Raw genomic sequence first — 23,056 nt, forward strand, 5'->3', positions numbered from 1 at the left:
GCATCACTAAAGCAATGTAGTAGATGCTCAGTAAATCTTAGTTGGATTAATGAATCAACATTTACCTCTATGCCTAACACTCTATTAACAAAAGGAAAGTGGAAAACGAATCCATGATGTGTTTGCTATTCTTTTAGCACTTGTGAATTTCAAAATGAAAATTTAAATATGTAAAACAAATAGAAGACATTCAATGAGGTCTCAAAGTTATAAATGAGTTTTAGTATGTTTTCTTTCACTTAAGTATTGGAAATTCACAATTCACTAACTTAACTGTTGTCTTCGCATTACAAGTCCTATAGCAGCATTCTCATTTCTAGTGAAAGCCATTAATTTCACGACAGTGAAAAAATACCCTTCAGAAATGGCTTGCCTTACTCATCAGCTTACTGTCACAAGCACAAGATATTCAAACACTAACTCCAGCTGACAAAATAAAATACTCTTGTTCAGAGAGAGGACTGTCTCTTATAATAGCCTGGCTCTTACCCCAGGAGATTTATTACCAAGAATAAACTTTATGAAAGGTTGCCATACATAAAGCAGACTTCCAGCTGCTCTTCTAAGCAAACATCAATGAGACTTGTGATAAGAGAGATTAGGTTGGCTATCACATCCAGGGGCAGCACTGCTGTAGACAAGTGAATTTCTCACCCACTTCTCTCTAGCACAGGAAAGAGGAAGACAAGAGGCTTAAATACTAAATTAAAGAGCTTTAAAAGTGATTTAATATACGCCTAGTACTTTCAAAGGAAATAAGCGTGAAATAGGTGAAAAACTCAGCTTAAATGTTAATTTAAAGTAAAAAATTTAGCTAATTTTCTTAGGAAGTAAAGTGTCCATTTCTATCCCTCTCAAATTAGTAGAGCAGGTCTGACATTAGTACGAAGTATGATGAGGTAACCACGGCAACTTTTATAACCACAGAAGGAAAACAGCCTGTCCACAAAGACACGCACGAAACGACCTATTATTTAATAATTGCACAAACACAATTACTCTGAAAATATATCATGATACCTGGAAAATGTACCGTATTTAAAAATATAACCTCCTTAGGAAATGCTTTATGAATCAGTATTTTCCCATAAAACTATCTGTGAAGAACAAACACTGTAAGAAACTTAAAGCATTTAAACGAAAAGTTATTATGTTGGTTACATGTATTTTTAAAAAATGCACTTTCCACTCATGAATAAAAGCATGAACACTTTCTTCTGATTTTAATACTTAAAATATTACCTGACAGAAAAAGAAGTGACGTAACGTAGCGTGTGTCCCAAAGTTCTACAAGCCAAAGGGTGTTAGGCTGCCACAGAAGTGAAACGCACGCTCACTGAATGCTCACTAAATGCACTTAACATTGCCTTGCCTCATCTGGGGAGCCCCAGACATGGACATTATTAAATGTGTTTGACAAACAGTATTAGCAAAGCAGAGCCTAGAGATGGTAAATAATTTGTACAGGTTAGTAAGGTAGTAAATGGCAGAGATGGGTGGGATTTACGCCTAAATGTGAATCCAAAATCAGAATCGGTGTTCTGTTACACTCTACTGACCCTAAACTTATTTGCACATGTACTTTACACTAGACAAGGGGATGGGCCACCAAAAAAATATACTCTTAGAAAGGGAAGAGGGAGAGCCAGACTACAAACAGTTTCTGACCAATGAAGGTGGATGGGAGCATTATTCTAGAAGAGGTATGATGGGAAAGTTGCTTACTTAACTTAGTAAGTAACTTAACTTACTAACTTAGTAACTTAGTAATTCATAAGGTCAACCCTTTCATCCGTCGAAAACCATCAGTCATTTATCTCTTCTTAAAATCTCTTCTCTTAAAATCACCCGTATAAAGAAAATTTCAGGGGCACCTGGATGGTTCAGTCAGTTAAGATTTCATGCTTTGTGACTTTGAGCCCCACATCCAGCTCTGTGCTGACAGTGCAGAGCCTGCTTGGAATTCATTCTCTTCATTCATTCATTCTCTCTCTCTCTCTCTTTCTCTCTCTCTCTCTCTCATTTTCCCTCTCCCTCTCTCTCTCTGCCCCTCCAACTCTCTCTCAAACTCTTTTAAATCAAACATTCTCCCACTGGTATTCATGTCTCTGAGACTAAGAAAATCTTAAGTACATTCTTAAAGCATTCCCACAAACTTAATGGTCTCAGAAGAAAACAGAGAAGTATACATAGCAAAATGTTTTACTGGTCCGTAACCTCATTGTTTCAGATCTGCCGAATGAGCTAGTTTCAAGCTGCTGGGCAAAGACAAGTAGGGACGGCCACACGGTGGCCTTTTGCCACACGGGCATTTCACCTGCTGGGTAAGCGTGAAAGTACTTTTCTAGTTAAATGTTTCAGCATGCTCCCCGATGTAAATTCATCCAGCAATCTTGAAATTAAATTCTATCTCCCACTACACATTCTCTACAACTATAAAAGTTCTCAACCCTGCTAGTAGAAAGTCAACTTAAAACAAAAAAAACTTTGTTTTGGAATATTTCATGAGGATATTAAATTTATCCACTATTCTCAGAGTGTATGCACCGTGAACAGGACAAAATCTTTTCTAACTCAAGAGTTACATCTGTTCTATCATTGTCAAAACATCAGTTATTTCAGTGACTCAAAAAGATCCAAATGCCAGGTTGCACTGGGACTACTTTCTGTGGTGGGTCCCCAACTCCCCAAGGGGAAAGAAAGGGAAGAACACAATTCCTGAGAATGTGTTCATTCCTGAGAGGCAAGGGACTCTTGATCCTTTGCCTTCGGCGTCCAGAGCCATAAAGCTACTTGTGGGGGATGAGGACAAGCCACAGAAATTCTTCCTTAACGCTGAAATCCCAGCTGATGTGATCGCCAAACTAACCAGGGAAAGAGCGTTAGTCATAAACGTATAGATCTCAGAATTACTAGTTAAGTTCCTAAAGTTTAAATCCTGGTCAGCCACAATGAAGCAAACTCCTTTACTGCAGATTGGCAAATGAAACAGTCTGTCCTTAAGTAGAATCTAAAATAGGAAGAGTAACTTGATTCAGAACAGTAAGGGGCTAGGATAACATCTCTCAGTAGCAGCCTCAGTTCCAAACCTTTTCCCTACTACTTCTGGCTACTTATCTCCACTTGCTTTTCCTTCAAGCATCAACGACAGCCACCATTGGCCATGGCCATTAATCAGGCAACAAATGCTAACAAAAATCCATGCAGATAACAAGACTGCCATTATGCAACTGATGTAGGTAACCCTGAGGCACCAGCATGTCAAGGGCAAAGCTCTTCGTCAGAAATGGGTACCGTGCCTACTAACAAGATTAACAGAAGTAAAAAGTAGCTTCCCAATCACGTTTATCTAAAAATTTTAAATGGAACCTTGAGGACTATTTTCAAGGGAGCTTCTCACTACACAAAACAAAGCCAAAATGACTCCTAACACGCAATGACTCAAACATGCACGTTTTTACTTTCTTTCTTTTTTAAGTTTTTAAGTAATCTCCACACCCAACGTGGTCTCAAACCCACAACCCCAAGATCAGGAGTCACTTGCCCCACTGAGCCAGCCAGGAGCCCCAAAACACGCACGTTTTGAAAGTTGTTAGTTTATGCAAACAACTAAATACTAAGATTAAGTGAAAAAGACAAAAATAGAAACAAAACAGACATAAAAATTAGACCTTCAGAGTATCAAAGTGTCTAGAACTGCACTGTCCAATATGATTGCCACTAGCTACGTATGGCTGTTTGAATTTCAGTTAAAAAAGAAATTAAAATTAAACATTCAGTTCCTTAGTCACACCAGCCACACTTCAAATGCTCAAAAGCCACACGTGCCTGGCACAGTGCTGACATATTGGAGTACAGATCTAGAACATTCACATCAAAACAGAAAATTCTATTGGAGAGTACTCTTGAAGAAATCTGCCACCAAAATGGCAAACAACACAATATCTGTACAATTGATTTTTAATTGTTAATCAAAACAGGAATAGAAATGCTCTGGGGCGCCCAGCTGGCTCAGCTGGGGGAGCATGTGACTGGGTCTCCGGTCTCAGGGTTGTCGGCTCGAGCCCCACATTAGATATAAGAGAGTACTCACATAATTTTTTTTTTTTTTTTTTAAAGAAAGAAATGTTCTGTATCTTGACTCCTAGAAATGTACATCTTCAATGGATACGGTAATACATGTAAATTATTCCTCAATAAAGATGATACGGAAAAAAAGAATAGATATATGACCCCTGGCATATTCCCAAGGAAAAACAAAACATACTTTGGGTATGTAGAGGAAGGTCCAAAATCCTGACAACTCGCTTCCGTGGTCCCTCGGGTGAGACCCTCCTACATCAGCCAGACTGGAGGGCAGATGGCTAGAGAAAGAGGAGGCTGCGGGTCTGCTGGTGGTACAGGTGTGCGGGGCAGGAGGACCAACACACTATGGAAATGAAGGGACGCTGCGTGGGCTCCTCCAAAAATGTACCTGCAACCTATCCTCAAACTGTCAAGTTAATTATTAAACTCACACCGCTCACTGAGGGGCCACTGAAAGATGTAAAGTAATTCATAAAGAGTCGTAAGGTGCACAGTCGCACACAGCTATCTTCCAAATGATTAAAGAAAAGAAACTGGGAGAATGAAAAAAAACTACCCAAAACATTTAAAGATTTAAGACCTGAAAATCAGGACAGCCAGGTATTACCGTTTCCAATCCCACAATATCCTTCAGCTGATTAACAGTCCACAGTTCTCCCCAGGACCACAGCTGATCACTCAACACCAGCTCCAACTCTGAAGAGGCACTACCACCAGTCACTCTCCTAGGCACGACTAGTTCTCAAAAGGCAGACAGGAGATTGAAAGGGGGGGAAACGGGCTCTCCAGAGTAATTCCATCACGGACAATGGTTCTCAAATTTGTTCACTTAACACCTGGTAGGTAGCCCAAGTATACCTTGGCCCATTACTGTAGCAACGTGAAATAATCCGTTACGTTACGTGTCACTTTATTCAAACATCTCTATTATCACTAGCAGTTGTCGAAGGCTTATCAAAATGGAGGAAAAGAAATGGTTGCATATATTACGGTGTGTTAGCTTACAGTATTTTACACCATTATAATGATGACTGTGAACACTGGCAACATGGAAAAACAGAATCAAACGAAAAAACAAAGTCCATTACATCTAGAGTACGTGAACGTATAAAAAGGGACTAAAAGAAAACACGAACGAATGAAAACGGCTCGATTCTCAGGCTGTGCACTTTTTCTTTAACGTAGACGTTAGTATTGCTGTGTTATCTGCAAAATACAGAATAAAAATTTTAACTATTTATAAATACAGATAGCACACTTACCACAGTGGGATTGCCACTACTTATCAACTGGCTGACTTCATGAAAGATGCTTTTGCAGTCAATTGATTTATCTAAGGATCCTCGTTTTACAATGACTGCTACTGCTAACAGAATCTGTTCCCGAACATACTTTTGGAGGCTGTAAAACAGAAAGACCATCGTGAACACCTTTACATGATCCCAATATAAACATAGTCCCAAGTTTCTCCCGACGCCGGACGCTACTAATCACACGGCTCACACGGGAGGGCAGCACAGCCTGCTGGTTATGCACTGTCTCCGGAGCCAGGAGATCTCGACTTGGATCCATGCTTCGTTACTTACGGGCTTGGTGACCCTGCTACGCAAGACAGTTTCAGAGCCTTAAATTTTCTCATCTGTGAAACGGGGGTAACATTAACAGGGTTGTGACTAGGATCAAATGTTCTTCAAACTGCGCCCAGTGCATACTAAGTGGTACATAAATGTTAGCTGCTTCAGGCAGTGTTCAAGAGATCTAAGTCAGTTCACTGAGAGCCAGATTGTGATTCTACCAATAAAAAGAAATTCTGATCTAATATCCATCTCCAACCAGTAGTATAATCTTAAGCCCACTCCCTTTAATGTGAAAAGGCAACAGGCTAGCTCCCCAAAATATATTATGGACACACACACATTTTTAAAAAACGTTTTGGAGTGCCTGGGTGGCTCAGGTGGTTAAGCGTCTGACTTCAGCTCAGGTCATGATCTCACGGTTCGTGGGTTCTGGCCCCACATCGGGCTCCGTGCTGACAGCTCAGAGCCTGGAGCCTGCTTCAAATCCTGTGTCTCCCTTTCTCTCTGCCCCTCCCCCACTCGCACTCTCTCACAAATAAACATTAGAAAAAAAAATTTTTTAAAGTTCTAAAATTCCTTATCTAAACTGTGCTCTTCAGTGTGATGGCAGAAGCAATGATCCCAAGTGAAGGAATTCTACAAAGTACACAAAGTAGACTAGACCACTAGGGCACGGAGATTTAGTTGTCCTGTCACAACCTTTTCTTAAAGGTAAGGCTCAGATAACATAACTTTATAATCCGGCTTCTAGAATGCCACAAGGATACACCAACCACATGCCCTTTGGAATAAACCCCAAATTCCTTAACGTGGCTTACAAGCAGTGGGACCCAACCCAGCTCTCTTTGGACACTACCAATCTACCTGTTGTCTTATACCCTGCAAAGTGTCCCCAGTGGGACATAACTGATACGGTCACCCACTTCACCAGTCTGTCACGGTCAGGGACCTCCTCCTGCCCTCTCTGATCCCTGCTTCCACATTCGCTCAAAACTGCAGACATGCTGAGCTTCTTTCAGTCCCTGGCACAATGCACAGACCTCTGAACGTCTGTGTCCTCTGCTAAGACTGTGATGTCCCTTTCTCCAGAGGGGACTCCCTGAAGCTCCCTGAACATGGTGGGCCGTTACTAAGGAGGGCTCCCCGACACATGACAGGCATCTATCAGACATACAAACATGCCCCCCATGTCAAGACTGAAGTGAAAAATATTCCTTCAAAATACACACTTGAAGCACTCATAAGCAAATAAATGCAGAGATTGTACGGGAAGAACAGGAGGAATGTGAGTTAACCAAAAGGAGTTTTTGTACATTTCGGGGGACATGATTAATTTCAAATACACCGACTCCTACTAGAAAGTGTACATAAAGCTAGTTTTAACGACCTCCATTGGCAAGAATTATAAATTACTAGGAAAATAAATAATAGCTCACATTCGTTGGTGTTTATGTTATGCAAGGCTATAAACGAACTTCACAAAAGTTAATACATTCAACCCTCACAACTACCTTTTGAGTACAATACTATTATTAACTCTAATAGCTAATTAAATACTAATAATTTTAGAAACTAATGCACAGAGAGGGCAAGCAATCTGCCCGTGCACACAGTGGCAGCAGTAGATTCTCAACCGCCCTGCCATACTGTCAGGTGCATCTGGCATTTCATTCTGTGGAAATGCTATCTCAATTAGGAGGAAAAAACTAGAAAAGAGAAAGTTCTGTGTACCAAACGAGAAGTATACAACACTATGTATGCAGCATTCACAGTATTCTACCTATGCGGTATACCAACAGTTTTCACTTGACTCTGGTCCATACTGTAGGAAATTCTACAAGATAAAAATGTCTGTGTCATGAAAGACAAAAAAAAAGGCAGAACTATTCTAGATTAAAACAGAGTAAAGAGACTAAATACAATGTATAATCTGTGGTTAAATCCTGGATCAAACAAATAACTTATAAAGGAGGAAAGGATATCAATAGCATTATTCAGACAACTGGGAAAATGAGAATATAGGATCAAAATTATATTAGATTAATTTAATATGCCAATTATATCAAGAGTATTGAGGGCACCTGGGTGGCTCAGGTCATGATACCATGGCTGGTGAGTTCAAGCTCCACCTCGGGCTCTGTGCTGACAGCTCAGAGCCTGGAGCCTGTTTCAGATTCTGTGTCTCCCTCTCTCTCTGCCCCTCCCCTGCTCACACTTTCTCTCTCAAAAATAAATAAACATTAAAAATTAAAAAAAAAAAAAAAAAAAAGGATGAAGTATCCTAATTTCTGCAGCATACTTTCAGGTGATTCAGGGGAAAATGCATGTATGTGAGAGAAATCAAATGTGACAAAATGTTAACTGAGCCTCCACTGGGAAAAGAGTGTGTGTGTGTTCATTGTATTAGTCTTTCAACTTTGCTTAAAGTTGTGTTTTTTTTTTTAGTGTTTGGGGGGAAATATGTAAGTGAACTATTTCAATGTGGAACCTTACAATCAACTCTAAAATAGCTTCTGAACTAATGAAAATTACTGAAGAATGAGATTGTTTTGGATAATAGAAGAGATCACGTGCATGTGTGCACGCGCGCACACACACACACACACACACACACACAATCGAAATCTACCACACACGTTAAGTCTATGAAACTCTCCAGAGTTCAGCAGTTCCAACTTGGGGAGGGTGGAGAAAAACTGGGATCAATGAGCAGCTCCAGGAGCACGCCCAAATGGCCTCATCAAACAACAAATTAAAATTTAAAAAAAGAAAATCAGCATGAAGGAGAAGAGAAAGGTTTGAAATTGGGACAATTTCCCCTTATTCTATTAAAACCAGAAAAAACAAGCCAAACCCTCCCTTTGCATACATCTCTATCCAGTCATCTACAGAAAGGATTACCCATTACACCTGTAACGTTTGTTTACAGGCTAAGTAAATCTTGCCTTCTTTCTCTTATGCACTTTTCTTTAGGCAAAGCAACTGGCACTTACCTGCATGCTACATTCACGCCAGTAATTATTATTAAATATTATGAGCTCAGAAGACCGCGAGTGAACAATCCGTAGAAAGAAAGGTGTGCTCTAAATTATGTTTAAAGCTTCATGCATATTGATCACCATTAATCGACATGCCTAGTTACCAGGAGTTCCAATTAGAGAGCATTTCTTCACCGAATTTGAAAGTGTACGTGTATGGAAAAAGGACTCAATTGTTCAACTGCACAAATGGCAAACGTGCGGTGTGCAGTGCCTCTTCTTAAAACACGACTTGGTATTTGAGGGATTTACCAAAAAAAAAAAAATCACACAAGCAATGAATGTACAAATCTTGTAAAATGTTCAAACAATACAACGTACATAACACAAAAAGAAAACTCACTTTTACCCTATTTCTTAAAACTGATCCATTTTCCAAAAGAAAGTATTGAACAAATTTGGTGCTTTCTCTTCTACAACCTTCCTAACGTGCATTTCCACGCATATGTATGTGTAACACTTGGTGTTTTAATGGCACCTGACCACCCTTTGCACCCGTGTCCTGGAATACTCACCTGTGTCTTACGATGCTACCAAACACCGAAAAAAGAACGACTATGACCAAGGATTTTCCATGGAGTCCAAGATCAACTTTTATTCATAAGCAAAATCTTTGGAACTAAACGTCCACAAAAAACCCTTAATATCCAGCACCATCTTTTCCAAGAAACAAAACCCTGTATCATAAGCTTAAATATAAAGTCGTATTTCATTAAGCAGTATAACAACCCACAACCACGTGTGTGTGTGAGTTTTTAAAATATGAGCCCAAGCAGAGCTTAACCATAAACATCTATCGTTAAAAACATAAAGGAAAAAAGGGAAAGAAAGAAAGAAAGAAAGAAAGAGGAAAGGAAAGGAAAGGAAAGGAAAGGAAAGGAAAGGAAAGGAAAGGAAAAGAAGCGAAAAGAAAAGACAAGAAAAGACAAGACAAGACAAGACAAGACAAGACAAGACAAGGGCAGCGCAGGTATTGGAGCAGTGCCTCCGCCATGTACTTACTTAGGCCTCTGTAAGACATAGGTTAAAAGGAATGTTCGCAGTGACTCGATGCTACCTTTTTCCAAGAGAATCCACTCTCGGACAACTGCTTCCATTATGGCTGTGGCAGCTTGAAAGAGGACATAGTCCACTTTACTTGTTTCTGAGGAGAAAATTGGAAACTTTCTTTAAACAGCAATTCCTCCTTCTTTGAACAGTTTGCATTTATTAATTTAAAAACAGAACTTTTCAGACAAGGAATAAGATGGTTACCTGTTCTTTTTTTAATCCAGTGACCTTGCTCTAGCACCACAAAGAGGTTAGTTCCTCTCAGAAGACACCCCAGGCAGGTGGCAGCTAATCACCGATCACAATTTTCACAAACTTTCCTCACCTCTCTTCAACTGTTACTTCCAAAGCATGAAGAACTAAAAAATAACACAGCTTTAAAAAAAATAAAAATAAAAATATAAAGCAATCAGAGAATTTCCTGAGAGATTCTCACCCTGTGCAAAATAGAGCTTTGCATTTGCAAAATATCTTAATAAACTCGTCTTTGAACATTACTATTTGTGGTGAGCCATGCTGTTAAAATATTTGTTGAGAAATTAAGCTTTCAGCAGGATGGCCCATCCCCAATAGCAAGTTCAGAAATAAACACAATCACATTCAGGTTATTTTTCTCAAAATGTTAAAAAAAAAAAAAATGGGAGTCACATTTACCCAAGGTGAGAAGTTCTTGTGAATTTTCTGATTGCAATACTGATCAAACTGAGTAAAATTCCAAAGCTACACTTAGAAAACCCCAGCCTTAACTAGCAAGTTATAGTATCTGAACTAAAAACTGAATCAGGAGGGAAAGAAAAAACAGAAAATTAACATACCTAAGAAATATTTTAATTTTCCATTTTTTCTTTTATTCACCCATACCACTACAATCAGTTTCCAAACAGCATTATCAAAAGGGAGAAACAGTCAAAATGAAGTCAAGAAAAAGTAGAAATTTTCTGGAGTTCTGAAAAATAACCGTCATGTGAAATCCATGAAAGTTTGGGATTAGATTGCAGGTTATTTGCCAAGATCACTAGACATGAGTATCCGAGAGCCCTGAGAAGTTAACTCCAGGCATAGAATGGCACCTTCAAGAATTCATCAGAAGAGCATGAAGACATAGGGAGGCACATCATGTTCTCTCCTACTCAAGCTCAGGTCATTTAAAAACCTTGAGTGATCTTGACACAATACGCTATAAAAATGGGTGAAAAAAAGGTACACCCTACATAAATGCCATCAATTTAGACTACCAAATAGGAGTTTTGAACATAACAAAACCAAAAAGAGGACCCAATTTGGACCTTTTTAAAAAAGTTTGATTATTCCATGCTTTCTTAACATGCATTCTAAGTGAGATGATCATCAGAACTCACAAAAATTTAAAAACCTTAAAATGTTACCAGTAAAGAAAGCAATAGCTTCCAAAAACGTAAACCTATCATAAAAAGATGTGTTTAAAGTTCCAGGAGGAAAAAAAAAAAAGTGTAAGAGGAACTGAAACAGAAACTAGCTATATCTATTTAGATCACTTGAGAAATACGGTACTGCCTCATAAAGGTAATTCAAGTAATCTCTTATTATAAACCTCTTGTATAAAGTAAACGATGGTTGATTGCCTAACTTCACTTTCTACTGCCATAGTAAAAATCTTAAGGACAAGAAACCCCAGATCCTTAGTTATGGATTTTAACAAAGAAGCAAAATCTTAGGGACTCAGAGAATTTTGGACATAGAACTCCAAAGGTCACCTAATTCAATTCCTGCCTTTTAAGGCTGAAGAAAGTGTTGACGCACCAGGGGACTAAGAGAAAAGAATTCAGGATCACGTGGCCGGTGAATGTTCCTGGAGCGACACTAAGCCACCCCTAAACGCACGTGCCGAGGAAGAGAAGACCAAACGAGCTCCTTCCTGTTTCCAGAAGCAACAAAACGTGCTTATTTCTAACTACCCGTGCTTACAGCCAAGCTGTTTTTCCTGCCTCCCCCTCCTTTTTGCAAGGGACGAGGGAGGGAGCTAACTGCAGCAGGTGAATGACAGACATTCAACAGTTTCCGAGGTGACTCTTTCTTAGATGCCTCTGTTTGGGCATCTCTACATTCCTACTCCCGTAAGAAGCTTCTCTAAGAATGGAGGAACCTGAAAAAAAGAAAGCCAAGTTCCAAATTTCAAGGAAGGAATTCTCCTAACCTAACGGGCTGCACGACACCTTCTCACGAAACCGTCACTAGCCTTCATACACCGCACGTCAACACGATATAAATGTGCAAAAGGTGCTCTATGGAACTCTCAAAGCTACCGGCAGAAGGCCGGGCCTTCACGCGGATGGATGAGCCTTATCCTCGCTCTCTGCTCCAAAGATGCTTGAAAGGCAAGGTCTTCACGAGGAACTCACAAGTCATCTAGAATTTCTGATACTTTTCAGTTGTTCTCCACTGACCAGGGCATTGTCTAGAGAATAAATTATTTTAGCCCACTTCGGCAGCAAGTTGTCCCTTTTTACCACGGTAACTTTCTTTAATAATTATGTAAATAAAATTCATTTCTATCACGTCAGCCGTCTGAAACCACACAGAGCCATGAAGACAAAAATTGAAGTGAAGGAAACAATGAGAGGCAGAGCACCACATTCTGATCAAAAAATATTTTTAAAAGAAAACTAAAACCACAGTAGTCAAGGCCCAGATGTTCAGCGACCACGACCACCTCTCTGGCGTGAAAGACTTCGGTTCAAAGCACAGGCTCCAGAGCACGTGGATACGCACGTGTACACAGGCACCCCAAGTGATAAGAAGTCTCAGTTTCACTTCGTTTTGCTCCAACCACTTCTGAGACAAGAAATGAAAGAAACCCGTTTCTCCCTGGGAGAAGGACAGAAGAATGCTACAAAGTTAGTTCCGGAAGCGCTGGTCGGGGTGTGTCTTTACCAAGAACAGAACTCACAGGATTTGTGAACGCACATTTGACCAAACCAAAGTAACAACTTCCTAAACGCCAAAGACTTCTGTCTGAGGTGCAGAAATCCAAAAGCACCCTTCTGACAAAACGCGCCGGGGCGTGCAACATGCACACGCAAATGCGCGCGCGCACCCACACAGAGTGGAAAAAGCACACCCAGAATGACAACAAAAGGATAAGAAGAGAAGGAAATGAGGAAAACTAGAAACGTAATAAAAACTTAGGTCAGAAGTGGGAAGGAAGAATTTTAAGAGGCCAGAACAGGGAAGCATCAAAGAGAAAGTCTCCCCTTTATTAGAATATATCACCCAGACACTGTATAAAAATGACATATTATCCCTAACTAAGAATGTGAAAATTCTGAATTGCGATTGACTGCCACTTGTATGAGAAGTCTTCTTAGAGGAATTAACCCTTCTGTGCTGGTGGCAACTGAGTAAGGAGTTGAAAGATTTTCTGTGAAGTTTAGATGTAAACATTAATGTAACACAGGGCTTTGCAGTACATTAATGATTAGATTACAATACATGCACTCAACCTTTTAAATAGTTAATATCTCAAAACCCAAACTGGTTTTAAAAGCACAGCCAGAACTAGCAATACTATTCTTTAGACATTTTTATCAGGAAAACAAACGTATTCCAGACAAGCTCAAATCGTAACAAAGCAACAGTACTTCATAAAATATACATACTCTAAACAGGAAAGAGTCGTATAAACAAATGCACTCTAGTAACATACTTACAACTTAGATCACCTATTTCCCAACTAGTACTGAATGACAACTGCATTACAATAGAAAGTCCGATGAAACTGATGGAATCCTAATTAACGTACTTAAGGCGTATGCCATAAAAACCAGACTCGAATTATGTTAGGCGACTAGTTTAACACAATGGTTTCCTCAACTATTAACGCTGAACAATTTCAAGGCAGTGAAGACGAAAGCTCCCTTGAATTCTTAACGCTGATGTTTAGCTTTACTTCTTGTGATTTAACTCTGAATTAAATACTCTCCACAGGCATGATAGCAAGTTTTCTTAGTGCCGGAAACAAGTTCACCCAAGTATGACACCTGACCACTAAAAAAATAAAATAAATAAAAACTGCCTCATGTAGAATTTAAAAGGTGGTTATTAACACTGACTGCTCCTCTGGTGAAAAATCTGACTCCTGAACGAGACAGAGCCACCTTCAACCACCTCTGCGAGCTCCTTGCAAACAGAACAGAGCACTTTGTGAAGGTTAGCTTATTTTTAAAACGCCATCTGAAATCAGGTAACGGGGCTACTCGCATTACCGTTCACAGAGTGGTTTTATATGTGGCTACATCTGTGCCTCACAACAACTTAAGGCAACGAAGCCCATTAAGGAAAATGGTACCACTGTTCCCATTTCATAGATGAAAACGGGCTCCGAGAGGCTAAGTGACTTCCTCAAGTTGATACCATGGAGAACAGACCTCACAGGTCCTACAGCAGTGCTCTCTCTATTCCAACCCAGCAACGCACTCATAAGCCCTTATACGGAAAGCATTTTTAACATTTAAATTTAATTGCAGGCTATTTCAGTCTGGAAACCAGAGAGTGCTGGTGGCTAACAGATAAGTCTTACTAAAAGCGTAAGAATAAAAGGTCAGATATTTTAGTTCCTAATATGCAACTAACCAATTTTATGGTCAAGAATAACTCAAATAGCCTTTCAGAGGCTCAAGTGTGGGTTACAAAAAATGGCTCCAATTAAGAAAGAGTTAATAAACAATTAAGTTTTAAAATAACAATAACCAATGAAATCTCTCTTACTACCACTGAAAAATATGTAAGAGACGGAAGACTGTGTGTCTGTGTCTGTGTCTGTGTGGACTTAGAAAATGCCATCTCTGGACAAGAGTTATAACTTTTGTGATTATTTTTAAAGGAAAGAGATTGTTTCTGTATGCATGTCAGATAAAAGGTACTTGTAAAATATTTTTACAAGAGTAAAAATTAATGTTTCATTTTACAATACACAGCGATCATCTACATAGAACTAATATTTGCTAAGCAAGCTGAATACAAACTATATGGTTAAAAAAATGTTTTGCACGAAAGAAAAATTGTTGAAACCTCCAAAAACAATCATAATTTCAAAACACTAGAGTAAGATATATTATAGTGCATTTCCTATAACAAGTGATAGCACTCTTGAGAACTGAAAAAATATTAGATTTTCCCCCCACCATTAACAGACTTCATGTTTTGGTCAATAATAAAACAAATTATATATATTTACTATATTTAGTAACTTACTGTATTTATAAATTACTATAGTTGGGGGAAAAAAAGTCAAAGTAGAAACAGTCTTCTATCTGGCTTCATGGACTATCTTTAAAGCCACTTCAACAGAATGACTATTAATGGAAAATTGTAATTACACACACCTGCTTGTTTTAAAAGGCATTTAAAATATCTGACATCCAGGATAGAAAGACTATATTTGATTCTGCAAAAATACTTTAAAAGTGAATACTTACCCAAAATATGCTTGCAAACTGCAAATGGTGACTTTGATTTCCTAAACGATAAGAATATGTGCTCTGCATGCTGGCGTTGTTCGTTATTAACCATGGAAGGTGGCGCCTTGAGGGTTAAAACAAGAGGAGCAAAACAAAACAAAAAACAGAGTACACTTGTTTAATAAGACAGCTTGAACAACAGCAAACCTTTTACCTGCAATAAGAGAAAACACTTTCACTTTCGGGGGGTGGGGGCACTGGGACATCAAATTCCTGCTTGTTATTTTACAGAAACTGAAGTATAAAACTTCGTAATAAATATTTAAAATACGGTTTCAGGAAAAAGGAAGAAATTCCTGGCAAGGTTTCAAAGTTGCCTACATTTTAGAAGACAGATGCTTATATAACATTTTCTGTATCTTTTAAACACAGCTAACTTATTGCGTTTTATTCCAAAATATACCACTTCATCTAACTTGACTAAGTGAAAATTATCTCTAAATTTTTCAGCACTGGTGCAACCAAATCCAAAGTCACTAAAAATTGATTTCTCACAGCAATGCTTTATGATAAAAATATTATCAGATAATTAATTCTACTTCAAGTTTCCTAAAATCACCATTAAACCAGAAAAAGTACGGAACAGTGGAGTTGGAAGTTACAAAACTCCTATCTGAATAAATGAATCCGCAGAAAAGTCAGACTTCTGGCTTAACAAAAACAACTTCTAAAGTCTGCCAGGTTTTTAAATTCCATTTTGTTCTAACAATCTTTCCTCTAAAGATAATATTCTTCTGAACCTAAAATGTAGCCACCTAAAATACATAGTCTCATTGCATGGCTTCCTTATCTTTGACTCACTGAGACCCATCTGAAGGGAAGAGATTGCTTATGCAGCCTACCAATTAAATAGCAGAATTCTCAATTTGGGAGAGGAGAGGTAGGAAAATAAACCTTCGCTACTGTGACCAATATGAAATGGGGAAATCAAAATTTCAACTATATTTAAACAATCTGAAAGATAAAAAACATTTTGCAACAAAGTACATTATAAACTATATTACTGAAACCAAGTACATTATAAACCATATATTAACTATAAACTGTATCAATTATGTATCATCATTTTAAGCTGTATCAATTATGCAACATTAGTCACTATAATTTTAGTTAAAATAAAATAATAATAAAACCAAATTTCATAGCCTGGCCTAAAGGTATTCTTATAATTAGCCAAAACCAGTTCAGACTACTATTCCTAATGATACAGCACCCTCTACAGCTCTCTAGATAAAAACGAAAATATTTTCATTATAAAGAACTGTGTTAAATTCTTTTTATTTTTAATGTTTATTTATTTTTGAGAGAGAGAGAATGAGCAAGAGAAGAGCAGAGAGAGAGAGGGAGACACAGAATCCGAAGCAGGCTCCAGGCTCTGAGCTGCCAGCACAGAGCCTGACATGGGGCTCGAACTCACGAGCCATGAGATCAAGACCTGAGCCAAAGTCGGACGCTTGACCAACTGAGCCACCCAGGTGCCCCAAATTGTGTTAAGTTCTTTAATCCGTTTTTTGAAAAAGTGTTACTATGAACAACTAACTATGCTAAATATAAATATTTTTGTCCTTCCATTTGCAAATTCTTCATTCTCACCATTTTCCATAACTCAACAAGTTTGTGTTTTTACGAGATACTTCATCATTAATATCTGACTATACCCCCAAAACCAGCATATCAGTAAACACTATTACAACATGTTATACTGCTACGAATATAAGGCAACAAGTATGGATGACCCAGGTGATTCTGATTTATATATTCTTTCTTCTCATCACCCTTGAAAGGCAGTACACATACATAATTTTGCAAGTGATTAATTATGCCAGTTATTCTGCAAACAAAAATAGTTCTTAAAGCTAATGATCTTTGGACACCCTGATATTCACACAGTTCATAAAGTACAGGCCTCAAGATAACTTTAATATAACAGAATATTTCATTTATAAAATGTCAGATATCATAAGAAATGAAGTATAATGTAAAAGTTGGTTTATATTAACCACCTGGTTGAACATGATCATACAAACAATAAAATCATCCATTGATTCATTAGATGGCAACACAGTATTCACTTTAGTTTCCCAAAACCAAAACTTTCAATTCTTTTTGAAAATGAATGACTTGGCAATGGTTTGCAAATAGTAAATTATGTGCATCAGCGAGTTCTGAGAAGATTGTTTGTTTAAAAAGAAAAAGAAAAGATTCCCAGCCCCCAAAGATTTAACAGGCTCAGCTTCTAAGTCAAAAACATGCATCTTTCCCACAAAATTCCCTGCTTAGTACTGACTTATATACCTATACCTCTACCTGTGGAACTCCTTCCTGCTCAGAAATCAGAAGTCATCCTTCAAAGTGCTTCAGCTTCTCCTTCGTCAGCCTTTCCTGACCTTCTCCCCGTCGGCCTGAACACAAACGTCTCCATCTCACCTCGGGCAATGCACTAGGTATATATCTCTACCAACCCAACTTACCATAATGTACTGTATGTATTTGCTTGCCCCTTTTTCTTTTTTGCTATGATTTTTCTGATACCAGAAACCTTACTTTACTCATCTCTAAATTCCTAGAGCCTTGCACATACCAAAAGAGAGGCAACACCACCATAACTAACATTCACTGAGTACTTAGTGTTGCGAGGCATTATTTTCAACAGATGGATAGGCACACAGATATATAACCTCATTAATCCTAATAACCTTATGAGGTAGAAACTATTATTATTCCCATTTTACAGATGAGGAATGGAGTGATCAATCTGCTAAAGGTCAAGGAGGAAGCAGAGGTGGAAACTGACCTCAGGGCCCTAACTCTTCAACAGAAACTACACTTAGGTGGTTCAGGATCATGTAAGACTTATTATGCTTAAAGCAAGGGGATAGAAAGGAAGAAAATCCCTCGTAAAAGTCCTCCTCTGAGACCCAATACAGACATTAGAGTGCTCTACATAGCTTGAGAAGTTTCAGTGAAGATATAATAACAGTAAAAAAGCCTTTTTGTATTGCCTGTTTATGTTCTTTCGTTGTCCCTAACAGCCAAAGATTGAGAAGAGCTCACACTTCAAAGGTACAGTCAAATGAATCAGAAGAGCTGGAATCAGGCGGAAGCACAGTGCCTGATGGAGGACAGGAACCAACACATGAGCAATCCCAGGTGTCTTCAGGAAAATAAAGGCAGTGACAGGAAGAAACTGAAAGGTGTTTTTCATTTTTAAGTTTGTTTATTTATGGGGGGGGGGGGGTGCGGCAGAGAGAAAGGGAGAGAGAAACTCAAGCAGGCTCCGTGCTGTCAGTGCAGAGCCCGAACCGTGAGGCGAGATCAAGAGGAGGATGCCTAACCCACTGAGCCACCCAGGCGCCCCGAGAAGTGCTTCTAAGGAGTCGCACCAGCGGGAGATCTGAAGCTCACAAAGCCCTGGCCCAACATGCTGGTGTTTCTGGCACAGCCCATGCTGTTCCGCCAGCCCGGCCGGACCCCCTCCAATTTACAAAAAATCCTCAAGAAACACCATTGGTGGTGCACAGCTAGGGGCATCTGAAGCGGGAACTCAACATTCACTGAAAAATAGATTAAATGACATATATTTTTTTTTTTTTTTTTAATTTTTGGGACAGAGAGAGACAGAGCATGAACGGGGGAGGGGCAGAGAGAGAGGGAGACACAGAATCGGAAACAGGCTCCAGGCTCCGAGCCATCAGCCCAGAGCCTGACGCGGGGCTCGAACTCACGGACCGCGAGATCGTGACCTGGCTGAAGTCGGACGCCCAACCGACTGCGCCACCCAGGCGCCCCTTTTTTTTTTTATGTTTATTTTTGAGACAGAGAGAGACAGAGCATGAACGGGGGAGGGGCAGAGAGAGAGGGAGACACAGAATCGGAAACAGGCTCCAGGCTCCGAGCCATCAGCCCAGAGCCCGACGCAGGGCTCGAACTCACGGACCGCGAGATCGTGACCTGGCTGAAGTCGGACGCTTAACCGACTGCGCCACCCAGGCGCCCCTAAATGACATATTTAATACGAGGGGTTTTTTTTCGGGGGGGGGGGGGCATCAGGAGAACCAGAAGTACTAAATAATTTGTTTACTGAGGGCTGACTATAATCTAAGCACCATGCCAGAAGCTAAGGATATAAAAGTAGAGAGAACCATCTCTGCCCTTATGGAATTCTGAGTCTTACAAAAGACATACATTAATCAAATCACACCAATAATTATGAGTTTATCATTTCTGCCTCCCCTAACTGCATTCTAGCTTCTCCCATCATGCCAAACCCGTCCTCAAAAAGTCAGAAATTCCACTTGCCAAATCCTATGAAACCTTTAGACTCTTTCTTTCTCTGGAGAGCTACAAGAACTTTTATTAAGACGAACAACAACAGCACCACTTAGTCCTCATGCAGAGTGCTAAATTACATACGCTGTCTCATTTAATCACTGCAACATCCCTGTACGAATTATTGCCTCTCTTTTACATATGGAGAAACTCAGATTCACAGACTGTCACATACCCAAGATCACAGTATCAAAGGCAGAATTTGGTCTTAAGTCTGTGTAACACCAAAGCCCTTGATCTGACTCTCTTAAGTATTACTAACGAGGAAACATAGGTGAATAGGCTAATTTCTGTTGGATAACTCGCAAAGAAATTCAAACAATATTCTAGGCTTACTATAAATATCATTGTTTACAGGACCATGAAAAAAGGATATGAAAGTCAGACTGAAAAATCAGGCACGACTTGTAGACAGGAAACAAGCTACAAAAGTAGAAAACAAACTTGGAAGTCATGCCACACAACTCGTAATAAAAATTTTCTTCGCTATAATCGCTCGCCCATCTTTCCTTTTTGTGTGCGTGTGTACACATTTAGCATTGTAACAAAGCCACTTGTAGTACACATTCAACGTTTAAAACTGAGCATCTTTCCTTTCCGGTGAAACAAAAAGCAAACTGAAAAATAAACAGGAACACAATTACAAGAGAATGTCAATTCCAAATAAGAGCCTACAGGTTCTGCTGATTCTCCCTGCGAGTGGCAGGGCTTAAGTCATCATTAGGAGAGAATTTTTATTTTAAAAGTGTCATCTTCAACTGCAAGGATGTCCATTAAACATCACAATTAAACATGCCGAAGGAGAAGCCATGTTGTCAAAATGCCCACTGAACCCACCCAAACGTCTCAAACTTTGCTGACCTCCTATAACCCCATTTTTTTAAGATTTTTTCTTTTTTTTAAACAAGAGAAAGTAGACAGATACATGTTGGTAAATGCTAACTGTCCATATTCACATAGAGACACAGTGAAATCTCTGAGCCCAATATACAGAGAAAGGAGGAAGAAAAACTAGAATTCCATGCACTACCCAGGGACCCAGCACCCTCCAGCTTCCAGCAGGCTCCCTCATCTTTTAGAGAGAGAGCATGGTTTAATGTTCAAATTAGAAAATCACAGATGTACTACCCAAAAACATGTTTACCAGTAGTTTTTGACTCATTCACGGAAATTTTTAAGTTAAGAATTGTTCAATTCTGGGGTGCCTGGATGGCTCAGTCGGTTGAGCGTCCGACTTCGGCTCAGACAATGACCTCACGGTTCATGAGTTTGAGCCCCGCATCAGGCTCTGTGCTGACAGCTCAGGGTCTGGAACCTGCTTTGGATTCTGTGTCCCCCTCTCTCTCTGCCCCACCCCTGCTTGAGCTCTGTCTCTCTCTGTCTTTCAAAAATGAATAAACATGGGGGCGCCTGGGTGGCGCAGTCGGTTAAGCGTCCGGCTTCAGCCAGGTCACGATCTCGCGGTCTGTGAGTTCGAGCCCCGCGTCAGGCTCTGGGCTGATGGCTCGGAGCCTGGAGCCTGTTTCCGATTCTGTGTCTCCCTCTCTCTCTGCCCCTCCCCCGTTCATGCTCTGTCTCTCTCTGTCCCAAAAATAAATTAAAAAAAAAAAAAAAAACATTTAAAAAAAAAAAAAAAAAAAATTAAAAAAAAAAAAAAACAAAAATGAATAAACATGAAAAAAAAATTACGAATTGTTCAATTTTTAGTTTCCTCTCTATAACCTTTCCTTTTAAACCTTTGGAACTTAACACTGCTCCTACCTAAATTTAAATCCGTAACACAAAATGATATATTTTATTACTTCAAATGTTTCATACCAGGGGCACCTGGGGGGCTCAGTCAGTCAAGCGTCCGACTTCAGCTCAGGTCGTGATCCCACAGTTAATGAGTTTGATCACGCAGTTCTTGAGTTCGAGCCCCACATCAGGCTCTGTGCTGACAGCTCAGAGCCTGGAGCCTGCTTCAGATTCTGTGTCTTCCCCTCTCTCTCTGTTCTGCCCCTGCTCACGTTCTGTTCCCCTCTCTCTCAATAATAAAGATTTAAAAAAAATTTTTTTAACGTATCATAGCAGTATTTCATAGTATTCCACAAAGAGTAAATTCCAGTTACTGGACCTTTTCAGCTAAACAAATCTGAAAGATGTGCCCTAATTAATCAATCTCTTCCAATTTCACAGCATACCCCCAAAAGCTGTCTTTTCAAATCTATTTTCCTCTCAAACCTCTCATCTCATGACACCCAGTACTCCAGTCTCTCACAAAATGACCTTATTTTTACTTTCCCAAAGTGAAAGCCTTCTTGCATGATTAGCTCCTTTATGTGACTTCCTCTTCAAAAGGAAGGTTCTCCTATCACCTTCTCCAATTTCCTAACAAAATACTCCCTCCCCCTCAACCTTCTCTGAACTCGAAATCCTCCTCCCATCCCTGCCCTGCTGGCTCCCCCTCACATACAACCCCATTTCTTCCCTCATCTCTTCTCACTCTCTTTCTTTTTTTAAGTTTACTTACTTTTGAGAGAGCATGAGGGGAAGGGCAGAGAGCGAGAGAGGGAGAAAGGGGAGAGAGAATCCCAAGCAGACTCCACGCTGTCAGTGCGGGCGGGGCCTGACACGGGGCTCAAACCCATGAAGAACAAGTCCTTGACCTAAGATGAAATCAAGAGTCACTCCATCCAGGCGCCCCCTCACTCTCTTTAGCTTCTCTTAAAGTTATACTTAGTAATGGCGCCCTGCTTTCTGCTTACATACCCTACCTTAAAAATCCCTCCAAACAATCTTACGGTCCCCTTTAATTAAAAGAACAAGATACCGAAATCAAAACGACCTGGTTTCTAATCCCACCTCTGCAGCACAATAGTTAGGAAATTTCCAGGCAAAGACACCTCCAGGCAAGTCAGGGTCCCTAGCATCTGATGATGCTAATGAATGCATCTCATAATGGTATGAGAACTGCAGTTAAAAATACACATATGGGTCTCCCCAAATTAACCTACAATAATTGATACAATTCCACTTTAAATCCCAATAAGGTTCATTTCAGAAGGTGACAAGGTGGTCCTAAGACATGTAAGAAAAAGGCCAAAAAGAGTTAAATTAAGAAAAAAGGATGTTGAGAGCATTATACTAAGTGAAATAAGTGAGACAGAGAAAGATACTCACTTATAAAGATCTCACTTCCATGTGGAATCTAACAAAAAAAAAAAACAAAAAAAAAAACATGAACCACCCCAAGCTCCTCCTAGATACAGAGAACAGACTGGGGGGGTTCTAAGGAAGAGGGGGATGATAGAGTGAAGAGGCTCAAAAGGTACAAACTTCCAGGTATAAAATAAATAAGTCAAGAGGATGTCATGTATAGCATGGTAACTACAATTCATAATAACATACCGTGTATTTGAAAGTTACGAAGAGAGTAGACCTTAATAGTTGTCATCATAAGAAACAGATTCAGTAGCTACGTACGGTAACAGGCATTAAT

General features: G+C 39.5%; 1 protein-coding gene across 2 annotated transcripts in view; it reads right to left on the reverse strand.

Annotated features, from left to right (window-relative positions):
• XPO4 (exportin 4) overlaps window positions 1–23,056 on the reverse strand; it is a 119,437-nt gene that overhangs the window by 74,008 nt on the left and 22,373 nt on the right. For both annotated transcript variants that reach the window (XM_049647333.1, XM_049647332.1), the window contains exons 2-4: window positions 15,205–15,310; window positions 9,704–9,845; window positions 5,349–5,487 (exon numbers count right to left, since the gene is read on the reverse strand). In XM_049647333.1, coding sequence (XP_049503290.1) covers window positions 5,349–5,487; window positions 9,704–9,845; window positions 15,205–15,310 — 387 coding nt within the window. The remainder of the gene's footprint in view (window positions 1–5,348; window positions 5,488–9,703; window positions 9,846–15,204; window positions 15,311–23,056) is intronic.

The sequence above is a fragment of the Panthera uncia genome (assembly GCF_023721935.1).
Source record: "Panthera uncia isolate 11264 chromosome A1 unlocalized genomic scaffold, Puncia_PCG_1.0 HiC_scaffold_16, whole genome shotgun sequence".
In the NCBI taxonomy this organism is placed as follows: domain Eukaryota; kingdom Metazoa; phylum Chordata; class Mammalia; order Carnivora; family Felidae; genus Panthera; species Panthera uncia.